General features: G+C 38.1%; 1 protein-coding gene across 1 annotated transcript in view; it reads left to right on the forward strand.

Moving 5' to 3' along the window:
* The window catches only part of spon1a (spondin 1a), a 119,902-nt gene extending 108,494 nt beyond the window's left edge, over positions 1 to 11,408 (forward strand). Inside the window, exons 12-16 of the mRNA XM_051134817.1 lie at positions 1,966 to 2,136; positions 2,363 to 2,530; positions 3,022 to 3,186; positions 5,817 to 6,083; positions 7,958 to 11,408. Of these exons, the coding sequence (XP_050990774.1) occupies positions 1,966 to 2,136; positions 2,363 to 2,530; positions 3,022 to 3,186; positions 5,817 to 6,083; positions 7,958 to 8,121 (935 nt within the window). The 3' untranslated portion in view covers positions 8,122 to 11,408. The remainder of the gene's footprint in view (positions 1 to 1,965; positions 2,137 to 2,362; positions 2,531 to 3,021; positions 3,187 to 5,816; positions 6,084 to 7,957) is intronic.
* Positions 11,409 to 12,414: the final 1,006 nt, after the last annotated feature.

Raw genomic sequence — 12,414 nt, forward strand, 5'->3', positions numbered from 1 at the left:
TTTGAGTGCCTTGGCATGATGTACCTGCAGAATGACAATGGCAGGATGGAGCTGGCCTGGCCCGCAGCGCTGTAAGCCTTGGCAGCCAGAGCTGACGACAGTTTGCAGGCTTTAGACGGGAGGTGCAGATGATTTCTCCAGGTGGTGGCATTTTGTGGGCACAGATGCACTGCAACCACACGATCCACCCGGGGAATGTCAGTGTGCCCCCTGGCCGCCCCACTGTCAAGGGTAGTGATGAGAAAAGAGCTCAAATGTAAGCGGGCAGTGTAGGGAGCCTTCCATGTTTTGGTGAGCTCTTCATAAACCTCTGGGAAGAAAGGCACTGGGGCAGAGCGTGGCTGAGTGAACTCACCTCCAGCCCGATGCTCTTGGCGGCCCGAAGGAACATGCAATCAACTCTGCTTCTGACTCAGACTGTGTAGTCGCCGAAGCCAGGGGCTGCTCAGCATCCGAATACGAAAGCCCCTCCTTTAATGCTGCAATAGACATCTTATCCTCTTCCGAAGCCCTGAAAGAGACACTGGGTCCTCCTCGGGTCGGACCGGCACCATCATCCGGGAGCTCGATGGTGCTATGCTGTGAGGAGCCAGACTTCTGTGGGGGCTGGCCCGACAGAACATTCCTAATTGTAATCCGAATGTGAATGATCCCTAAATTTAGTTCTTATGAAGTAGAATTTTTGTTAGTTTTTTTGTTTGTTTCTTTGTTTTGTTCTGTATTCATTTATTCATTGTTTTCATATGTTGATCAGCTTACACTGTTTGTATCTGGTCTGAGAATTTAACCTAACATCCTGCAGAGACAAAATCAAGCAGTCATACTGTGACAGCATATAATTTCATGGTGGGCTAACCTTTGCCTGCCATTTTTGTGCACACCAAGGGCTTTATTGATCAGACATCTTGGGGCACCCTGCCCTGACCAGGAACATTTTAAAAATGCCCTAAAGCAATGATAACTAGACTTTTTTATCAGGTGACAGAATCTTTGCATCATTCCTGGGTAGGGCTGCATCTCACTTCTCTACGGGCAGCGCTATTGATTTCCACTCAGAGGCATTAAAAGGTCAAAGCAGCTTCTGCATAGTTTTGCTGCCAGAATGGAAATCGATAGAAATGCATAGCTCATTTGTATTATTGCTAGTAAAACAAAATGTTGAAGGGCAGGATGAGCAAACATGTATGTGTGTACTAGAATATACAGTAGGGTAATAAGTGACAAAGCAAAGGAAAAAATATGTGCATGTTGGGTGAGGAGCTGTTTTTACAATGCAATAAAATAAATAGTTAAATATTAAGATTCTCTTTAATACTTTAAATAAAACAGCACTTCTGTCTAATGCAAACCACACATTAGTGGGTGGACAGGTGGGTGGCTTTTTCCTTAGTGTTTAATGAGGTGTTAACACCCATTATCAATTGATTATCATGCAGTGGAGATGATATAGAGGTGGCCTCCAGGATGTCATATTTACTCACGGTTTTATTAATGATTCAATAAGCCACGTTTTATCAAGCAGAACAAATGCCAGTAATTTGAGAGAAGAGGGAAGTCTAAGCATTGCACCATAAAGGTTTCATCTTGCCCATCTAACTATAAATGATTAAGTACTGTTAGAAATTTATGGTGGCATTGTATATTATTGCCTACAAAAAAGGTTAATGTTCTTGATTAAGCTTTAGAGTAGAGTAAGCATTCTCAGTGAATGCAAATTAGGACATTTTAAAAAGTTTTAAAAAGCTAAATTGGTTTTAAAAATGTCCTGCTGGTAAATATTGATGGGGTATAGCTGCATTTTAGAATGTAGAGACTGGACCGTCAGTAGACCAGCTACCATGTTGAATGATGATGCAATTGTTTTATTAGGGCTCCTAACCAAGGCTTTCTACCAGCTTTGCCAGACTTGCTTAAAATATTTTTGAACAAGGACATGAATAACAAAGTGAACCTTGACTTTTGCAGATGCTTCCACCTGCATGATGTCAGAATGGATCACATGGTCACCATGCAGCATGTCGTGTGGCGCAGGCGTGCGTTCTAGGGAGCGCTATGTAAAACAGTTTCCTGACGATGGTTTCGCTTGCACCCATCCCACTGAAGAGACAGAGCCGTGCACTGTCAATGAGGACTGCTGTGAGTATCGTTTACCTGTGGACTCATAACAAACTGGATTAAATGAAATGTTTTTAGTTGTAATTTTATTAATTCATCACAAGTTAATCACAAGTTTTTTTGTTGGCATCTGTGCGGATAAGAAATGTTCATATAATTTTCCTGTACCTAATATAATATACTGACATTTCTCAAACAGGATTCTCTGCTCTGATCATATGTACTGTATATGTTTCTGCTGGTGTAGCTCCAAGCAGTTGCCTGGTTACTGAATGGGGTGAATGGGATGCATGCAGTGCCACCTGTGGGCTTGGCATGAAAAGGCGGGAACGGATGGTGAAAATGCCCCCGTCTGATGGCTCTATTTGTGGGGCTGAGGTGGTGGAAGTGGAGAAATGCATGATGCCAGAATGCCGTAAGTGCAAACGCTCACATGCATGCACATTGATATATGCTCAATTTACCGTATTCACACACATGCACAAGCACATCAACAGATTCTCACGCAGTACGTGTCTGTGAATCTTTGGGTGGACATGAATTAGCATATATGCACAGCCACATTAATAGGTTCTTAATTACGTATTCACATACTGTACAAGCATATCCACATGTTCACACTGAACACAAGCAGTGGACATCTGCATCTCCAGTTTATCTTATTCAAATCTAAAACTCACAAAAATATGAACCTCTTAGTACACATAGCATACACAAATTAATTAGTGAATATTAATATATAACATATACACTCATGTTACATTATTCACACACAAATTCACATGTATGCCAACATTAGTATATTCATTAACATATTCTCACACATACATGGGCACATTAGCATATATATAAATAATACACACCCACATGCCTGCATTTCACAGAGAGTTTTTTTTCTGTGTATAGACACAATCCCGTGTTTACTGTCCCCGTGGTCGGATTGGAGCGATTGCAGTGTTACGTGTGGTAAAGGCACACGGACACGTCAGCGTATGCTCAAGTCACCTGCAGAGTTGGGAGAATGCAACGAGGAGCTGGAACAGATGGAGAAATGCATGCTGCCAGAGTGTCGTGAGTTACACACACTCTTGCTCTATTACACATACGCACACAAACACAATAGTTAACAAACATTACAGATACACAGTATGTGAGCTTTCTGAGTGTGCATGTGTGAGTTAGTTATAATTGTGATGCACGTACTTATTTATTTGTTTGTATACAGATAAAAGTTCAGGTAATCATACAGACATTTTACTATTACTCAGATTTATTGTTGCAGCTTTATGCTAAACTGCTTTCAAATCATTTTACACTCAATGCCAAATAATCACAACAAACAAACAAATAAATAATGCAATTTATTGCAATTGCAAAATGTTGTGCAAATTTATTAAACAGAATAAAAAAATCACAATGCATAAGTATTCAAACCCATAACTCAGTACTTAGTTGAAGAAATTTGACCAGCCTCAGATCTATTTGGGAATGATGTGACAAGTTTGTATACCTGGATTTTGCCATTTTCTGACATTATTTTCAGTAGATCCTCTCAAGCTTTGCTAAGTTGGATGGGCACCATCTGTGCCATTATCAGGTCTCCAGAGATGTTCAACAGGTTCAAGGCCGGATTCTGGCCGGATACACAGAGTCCCTAAGAAACTTGCATTCCCTTGGCTGTGTGTTTAGGGTCATTGTCCTGTTTCAAGCTGAACCTTTACCCCAGTCCGACCAGGCTTTCAATAAGATAGCTCTAAATTTCATTGCTTTCAGCTCTCTTTCTAGCCTGACCCGTCCTTGTGGATGAAAATAAGATAATCTTATTTGTCACAGTCTGATAGTCATTTAGGTTCTTCAGGAGGCCTTCACTGAGGAGAAGGTTCTGTCTGGCCACTCTGCCACAAAATCCAGATCGGTGGAGTGTTGCTGAGTTGGTTGTCCTTCTGTATATTTCTCCCATCCCCACGCATGCAAAAACTGTAATACTCTGTGTAATATCTATATAATCTGTACCACTCATGTACAATGGCATCCTACATCTCTTCACTGATGCCTTCCGAGACCTGAGCCCTTTTCACTACACCTAGTGTTTAACCATTGGCTAAACTTAACTGGACATCAAACCCGACAGACAAACAAGTATTAAATACTATAAGTAAGTGTGTTGAAGAAATGCTGTACCAAGAAAATAAAATATAAAAAATCACAACATACCAGTTGAGTATGCAGTGGGTTGTTGGCGATATGAACTATTAGAGTGTGCGTGGAGCTGCACTTCACATAGCACAACACTATGTTGCTATCTGTGGGATACTCATTTCTACTTGCTATAATTTGGAACACACATTCTAATCTCTGATACTATTTAGAGTAGATAGTATGCAAACTGGGACAAAGTGTGTGTCTCCAGGAGCAGGCCTGAAGATTTCGGAGTTGCACAATCAACTTCTTGTTTATTGAACAGTTAATTAAACAGTTTAATTGCACTATAATGCTCTCAATCATTTTGTTGAAAAACTTTTTTTTTTTTTTTTTTTTTGCAGAATTCTCACACATCTGAATGAAAAATGCTTTAATAACATAATGCAAACACATATTTTATTACTATTTTATTATTTAAAATAATATTATTTAACTTTTTAAAAGTATGATATGTATATGTTTTAATGAGATAATGAGGTATTGGTTTCTTTTAATAAATAAATAACTCAAATTAATATCTCTTGTGGCAGGTGTATCTCTATGTATGTTAGAGAATCGCTATATTCCAATAATTGTTTTGGAAAAGTTTTAGTTTTAAGACTGTGTATGTATTAAAAATGTTCATGTTATTTTTAATTATAAAAATTTCTGGTTATAAAAATTTCACAGGTTATATTTCTAGCTCAGTAATGAAACTCTAGCACAGGCAGACTTGATCTTTACATGCATTTTGCCAGCAGTCATATTGTTTATAGCACAGCATAAGCTGATTGTCCTCTGCAGCCGCTGAGAATACTTCTTCAACATTTAAACAGTCTTGCTCAGTGTTTACAGTAAACTGGTCCTATAACTCACTATTAGAGTTCCTCTGAAACCCTCAGATCCACCAGTCTGGATCCACTGTAGGATTTATGTACGCCTATTAATGCAGTCACAGCACATTGTACATGTGTGTCCGTGTATCTTCTGTCACGGGGAGAATAAAAACTCTTACAACAAAATACTGTTTATTAACGGTATTAGTTTATTCAGCAACACAAAACAAAAGAGGGAACTGAAACACGATACGGCTTCTCCTAGGAATATATTATATCTCCTTTTCTGAATGAGATTTAGACGTTCCCGATCAGCCGTTGCGTTCAGCCACTCCAACGTCACTCTATTGGCAGTAGCAAGCCACTGTCCTGCAGAGTTTAGCTTTTTTTTTTTCAGGGTCGGAGCTAAAGATCTGCAGGACAGTGGCTCTCTAGGACCGAACTTGCCTGCCCCTGGCCAAGACCGAATACATGAACATATACCACTATTCAGCGAGTTGTCATGATTAAAATATGTTTTATCAGAAAAACATAGCAAAGAGAGACAGCTGTGATGTGAACCTGCAGCATGCAATCAATATCCTCTCTAAATATATATATATTTTTTTTAAATTCAGTTTTCTCCTCATCTCCTCCCTGAGATATGTTGTCATGTTTCTCTTTGATGTCTTTTTCTCTTTTAAGCAATGGACTGTGTTATGTCTGATTGGTCCGAGTGGTCCGAGTGCAGTAAATCCTGCGGGAAGGGCCACTTGGTCCGCACGCGTACGATCACTCTGGAGCCTCAGTTCGGTGGGGATCCGTGCCCTGAGATCACACAGAGAAAAACATGCAAGATCAAAAAGTGCAATCAAGGAGGCATAAGCAGTGATGAGAGGAAGAGACGCAAGGAAGACCGTAAGAAGAGGCGGAATAAACAGGGAAGGGAGGAGAGCGCAGATGAGCTCGCAGGTGAATGTGCATTATCACTGATAAAGGGACACTCCACACAAAGATTAACTTCCTTAATTTACGTACCCTAATGCCATTGCAGATGTATATGACTTTCTTTCTTCTGCGGATTTTCTCAAAATTGATGCTTCAAAAATCATGCAAAATGATCCCCAGTTGATAAATCAATGTCTTCTGAAGCGAAAAGACAGGTGTGCATGAAAAAGTTTTAAATGAATCACATAAAAATCACGTCTGTCAGTATGCTGTGAATATAGAGAAGGGTCTGGCTGCAGACATGCACTTGCATTTTCAGACTTGCACTCTCAGATGCCTGCACTTCTGGAAGTGACGTCACTTGCAGTCTATTTTATTTTTTATTTTATTCTATTTTTTTTTTTTTTTTTTTATTGAATCGCTCAACATTTTACAACAGTAGCCAGGTGGTGAAGACAAGAAAACAGAAACTAAATTACAATGTTTATTCTGGGCTCACCTGCTTGTCTGTAGTGGTTTTAATAATGAAGAGGAGCATATTGAGTTTAGTCTTTACCATCTTAATCTATTATGCCACATTATGCCACATTTTGTGGAGGAAAACACTATATACATATACATTATATCAATAAACTGTATATTGAATTTGATCTTTTAATAGCACTATCTTAATACATTAAGCTGTATTAAGTGGTTTTCTACAGGAGGAAAACACTTAACGAGAGACTTTGCGCACTGCGTTCATATTCTGCTGTTCTGTGGCCACGGATTTGCGGGTCTTGTCTTTATCTCCTACAGATGACTTGCAGGACCCTGTATGTTATGCTATTAAAGTAGTTTTAATCGTTTAACCACCACAGCGTCTTGTCTCCATTGGCAACAAGCACGATTTGTGTGGATTGCAGGTGACGTCGCAGGTAGCACAGAGTGAAAGTGGCGATTGCATGTGACATTGTAATTTAGTTTCTTTTTCTTGCCTTCACCACCTGGCTACTGCTGTAACATGTTGAGAGATTCAATCTGAAAAAAAAAAATAAATAAATAAATAAATAAAATACAAATAAAAAAAGACTGCAAGTGACGTCACTTCCGGAAGTGCAGCGTCTGAGAGTGCTGAAAGTCTGAAAATGCAAGTGCATGTCTGCAGCCGGACCCTACTGTGAATATCGGCACATTGTGATGTAACGTGATGTCAGCGTGTTGTGAAACAATTACATTTTAAAATATTAGTAATAATCATTTTAATGTTACATTGACTCATATTGATTATTTTTCAAAAAATCTCTGTGTTTTTGGGTGGAATTTCCCTTAAATCATAACATTGCTATTACAGATGGCAACATTTTTTTGTTAGTAAGCCAGCGTAACATTGCTGCTGTCATTCTCCATCAGTAAGTCTGCATCAGCACATCACTACTAGAGATATTGACATCACTTACAGCATCATAACATTACCACTAAAGACACTGACGCTGTGTTTTAATCAGTCATCTTTATAACATCATCACTACAGATGCAGGCATTCTCCACGAGCAGTTCTGTACAATTACCATGAGATTGCGGATGGTTCTTTTTAGTACATCAACATCATGCCATCATGGCTAACTCTCTTTTTAGTCCATCAGAGTCATTACGATGTGCCATTAAAGTCGTAATCATGCATCACTGCAGATGCCAACCCTCTCTCCTTTGGCAAATCGGCATCACAATGTAACTGCGGCAGATGCTGTAATTCTCGATTAGCGATTATGTTTGATAACATCGCCACTACAGATGATACAAAAGCTCTCCTTTACTAATTCATCACGTCGTAACCACTACGGACAGTGTCTCTGAATAAAAAGGCAGATGATTAACTGACAACAACAGCTGAATCTGGTCTAAACCTCTTCCTGCAGGATGCAAAATGAAGCCGTGGTCTGCGTGGACTGACTGTACCAAGCTGTGTGGTGGGGGAATCCAGGAGCGGTTAATGACGGCCAAGAGGAGATTCAAGAACGCACAGCTAACTAGCTGTAAAGACCGAAAGGAGATACGGGCCTGCAACGTCCATCCCTGCTAGGGCCGTGCCGAACGGGCTTGTGTGACGGGACCCGATCCAGATCACGAACAGACTGTGACGCACTGTCACACGGTATATTTAATGCACTCTGTGTGAGGTTGGAAAGCTGCAACAGGTAGTCTGTTATTTTTATTACTTTTATTTTCTAGAATTTATAGCGACCCAGGCATTGTCTAGCCTGTAAAGGAACGGGAAACCGACAGGGAGGGCGCTCAGAGTTGCAGAGTACTGTACAAATTCAGATGTATTAATATGCATTAGTATTTGAGAGTAACAGCCCTCTGTGAAGCTTTGAAGAGGGGAGATCTTTTGAAGATTGATTTTTCACAAGCAGGACCGTGGCATATTAAAGATTAATGTGTTCTGACATGAAATGCAAAACAAATTTCTCCTTTTATATTCTGTGATCCAAACACACACGCAAAATAACATCCATCCAACAGAAATGACTTTTAAAATCACAGTCATAAGTGTCAGAGGTTCAAAGACATCATGTGATGTGATTTTTTTTTTTTTTTTTTCCTTGCTACACATGAACAGGTCAGAGGAAACACTGACAGGTACATTGTTCACATTCACCCTATAATCACAGCGATCAGAAGAGCTACGTTTAGATGCATGCAAACCATTCATTCAGAAGATTTATTTCTGTTTTATTGGTATGTATTCATCCAGGTCTCGTTTAAATGTAGGTATTAGTACGGAATATTTTGAGGTACAAACAAAACATACCAAAACTATCCCGAACCCGAAATTTGTACATTTGGATAGACACTGAAACGTACAATTTTGCTATATTGACAACTTATAAACTGTAAACACTATTACGTGTTTAGAGCTACAGTAACTTAACATATTTACAAATTGTGTATATCATAAATGCCTCTTGTTTAGTTGCATTTTTACCATTTTATTAGATCTACTGACACAACCCTCTAAACAGAAACATAACAGAGTGTGATCACCATAATGTATTTATTGCTAAAATGTCAAAAGGCAGTACCAAAGCAGTCCAAACAACTTCTGTTTCAGTCGCACTCTTCTCTGGCCGTATATAATCGTTTTATGTGAGGGACAGAGCACAATATACAGAAGCTGCTAATCACTGAAAATCTTATTCCAGTAGTCACATATCTCATTCAAAGGCATATACTGAAAGTGTAGACTTGTTTAATATTTCATGTTATGTCATCCTTTTTAAGGAAATGAGTCAACTGGGTTTAAGAAGTGCAGCTGAAAACAATATGATCATAAACAATTAATTACACAACTTTAAATATTCATAAACATGTATTTGTTCTACATGCTGTCAATGCAGCAGTTTTGTACGTTTTATTGTCTATGCCAGTGGTTCACATTCATGTTCCTAGAGCCACCCATTTCAGTTCTGGAGTCTCTGCTAATGAGCTGATGATCTGAATCTCGTGTGTTTGATTAAGGGCATACACTGTGCGATTTTCATCCGATTTTGAGCCGAATTCTGACTCGTTTTTTGAGTCGGGCCGAATTTCAGTTTTGTCGTGCGTCGTGCAGTGTTCATGCAGTGTACAGGGGAAAACGAGAAGCGATTAGCCTCTCCCGACGGCCCCTTGTGAGGATATCACACAGTTGAAGCAGAGCTACGAACCGACTTCCCTAAACTCACAAAAATAGAACTTTAACCATTTAATCTTTAAACCAGCGAAAAAAGAAAATGAAAAGAGGGAGATCTTTTGATTAAAATAATGTTATTATAACGAGAAATGTGAACCGTTGTAAGTCATTTTGCAATTAATGATAAAGACAAACACGTCACAAAATTATAAATATTTCAGTTTTAAACCATCAAGGTGTGAGAGACATTTGGGTATAAACTTAATTTATTTTTATTAAAAAAAAAAAATCTCCTATGGCTGATATACGTAATTAAAAACAACAAAATTTACATTTCATGTTAAACGAGTGGTTTTTGGAATCTCCTTGTCTATAATAAAATTGTTATTTTCAGCGATGACTGATTATTACAGTGTTCCACACACACTACTTTAGACTGTTGAGAATTTTAATTATACACCTATTGATTGTGTAATATATCTTCATGTTTTAAATCATTTTCAGTAAGGAGTAAGCTAATTTAATCTTTTATTAACTGTACGTCAGTTGTGCGGTTACAACTGAATTGTAGTAGACCTAAACTTAATAATAAAAGTACAAATTAATAATAACAACAACAATAACAGCAATAGTAATGGTAATAATTTAATAATTAGAAATGCCAAATCCTCTCGATATCACCGATACCTGATGCTTTTATTTATTTTAGTTTTTTTAAGATATCTCTGGCTGTCGTCCATACACACGCTGCCTATTTCACACGTATAGTGTGAGCACGAGTCGTGAGCTTTGGCTTTACATCGCATGCGATCTGCTCGTACAGTGTGAGTTGGTACCTTCTTGAAATCGCACAGTGTATGCACAGGACACGGAGACATGCGAAGAGACACGGAGGACATGCAGGGTTTGGGGCTCCAGGAATGTGGTTGGGAGCCCCTGCTCTATGCAAATGGTCAAATGCAGACAGTCACAAGATCGTGTCGATATACTGCACATTTTTTTGCAGAATTGTTTACTTGCATCTAAAGGGTGCTATTCTGTTTTGACATCTTCAGTGATTATTACTTGTTTTTATTTCAATAGCTCTTCAATATAGAGTGGCCCAGAAACTATCCTGACACCTGAAGTCTCACTTAAAATGTATGATTTGTCATTGCACTGGGAGATACAATATCACACCAAATGGTGTCTGAAAACAAATGATGTTAACTTCACTTTTAAACCTGTTTTAACATGACGTTATCCAGCTGGCGTCAGACAGGTGTCCTGGCAGAATACAGCTGTAGTCCGTAATGTAGACGTGTTCCACTAAAGTTTGTCTTCATTTTATCTGTTGTTTATTTATTTCAATATTTAAACAGATATTTTGAAAAACGTATTCGTACAATGTTCAAAATAAATGGTTCATGGTTGCATATATTTATATGCTGTAACATTCATACATTTTAAGTATAATTTCAGTGTGTTCATATTTTGGGGGGAAACACTGCAACACTAAATATTAATTTCAGATAAAGAGGAGAAAAATGTTGTTGAAGCAGATCTTTGGTTTTCATAGCCAATGAAAAAACTATATGAGTGCACTATGAGAGAAAGGAAAGGCCACTCAAATAATTTGCCCTTCTATGAATCAAGCCCTAGAGCTGGTAATATGTTTGATTTTAAAAGCTTTTTTTTTTTTTTTTTTTTTTTTTTGTATTGCCATGTTTGCAAACCAGCTTTCTTTACTGTACTTTTACAAGATTTCTGTAAAATTGTTGTGGGAAAATATACTATTGTCGAGTAATGATAACGGCCGTGAGCCGATTCAAATACGTAACGTCTCCTGTGATGATTTTTGGTGTGTAATTTTCCTGAACTAAAAGCACATTTAACCAGCCATTCCAGGATTTTCTCTGTCTCATGTATGAAATGAATGCTGTCTAGGACCCACTGATCTGTCATCATGTTGTTCCCCACTGTAAGACACGTAGACGCCATTTACCTGAAATACGGTCATTTGTTGAATTTTGATTTGATAACCCCTTTTTTTATAAGAAATTGTTCTTACCAAAGTCTTGCGTAGATGTTTTGTAGTTGTCTCTCTTCCTAGTCGCTCCTCTGACATGATTCACACTTTTTGAATATTTCACCTTTACAATAAAAGAAAATGTAACAAAGTGCCTAATTCATTTTCTGATTATTTGTGCAAAAGGTACGATCATATATTATAACAGTACATATGCATCTAAAGGACACGTTGTTGTGCCACAAGACTCGGTCTTGGGTCCATTGTTGTTCTCCACAGTTACATATCGTATGCATAAAAATGAAAGAAAATGAAATTTTCATTCCTTCATTTTTTTCTAGACCAAATGAACTTCAAATGTTTTTCAAGTTACATTAAAGCTGAAATAAAAGTTTTTGCCTTCTAACAATTGAGGTGTAAAACTGCAAGGGACATTGTTCTTGTGGTTATGAGTACAACACTGATAAATATAATGAGGCTTCCTTTTTTTTTTTTATAATTCTCACTAACAACATTAAACCATTAAACGTAGCTAAAATGCTATTATACTAATGCAGTCCACTTTTGACACACCGCATTAAAAACATTTTAAAATTTTGCCAAAAAAAAAAAAAAAACCATAACATGATTATTATGTATCTAACTTGAAAAGAAAAGAGTTGATAATTCGTAATCATCTGTTTACGTAACCT

This window comes from Labeo rohita, chromosome 18 (assembly GCF_022985175.1).
Source record: "Labeo rohita strain BAU-BD-2019 chromosome 18, IGBB_LRoh.1.0, whole genome shotgun sequence".
Taxonomy (NCBI): domain Eukaryota; kingdom Metazoa; phylum Chordata; class Actinopteri; order Cypriniformes; family Cyprinidae; genus Labeo; species Labeo rohita.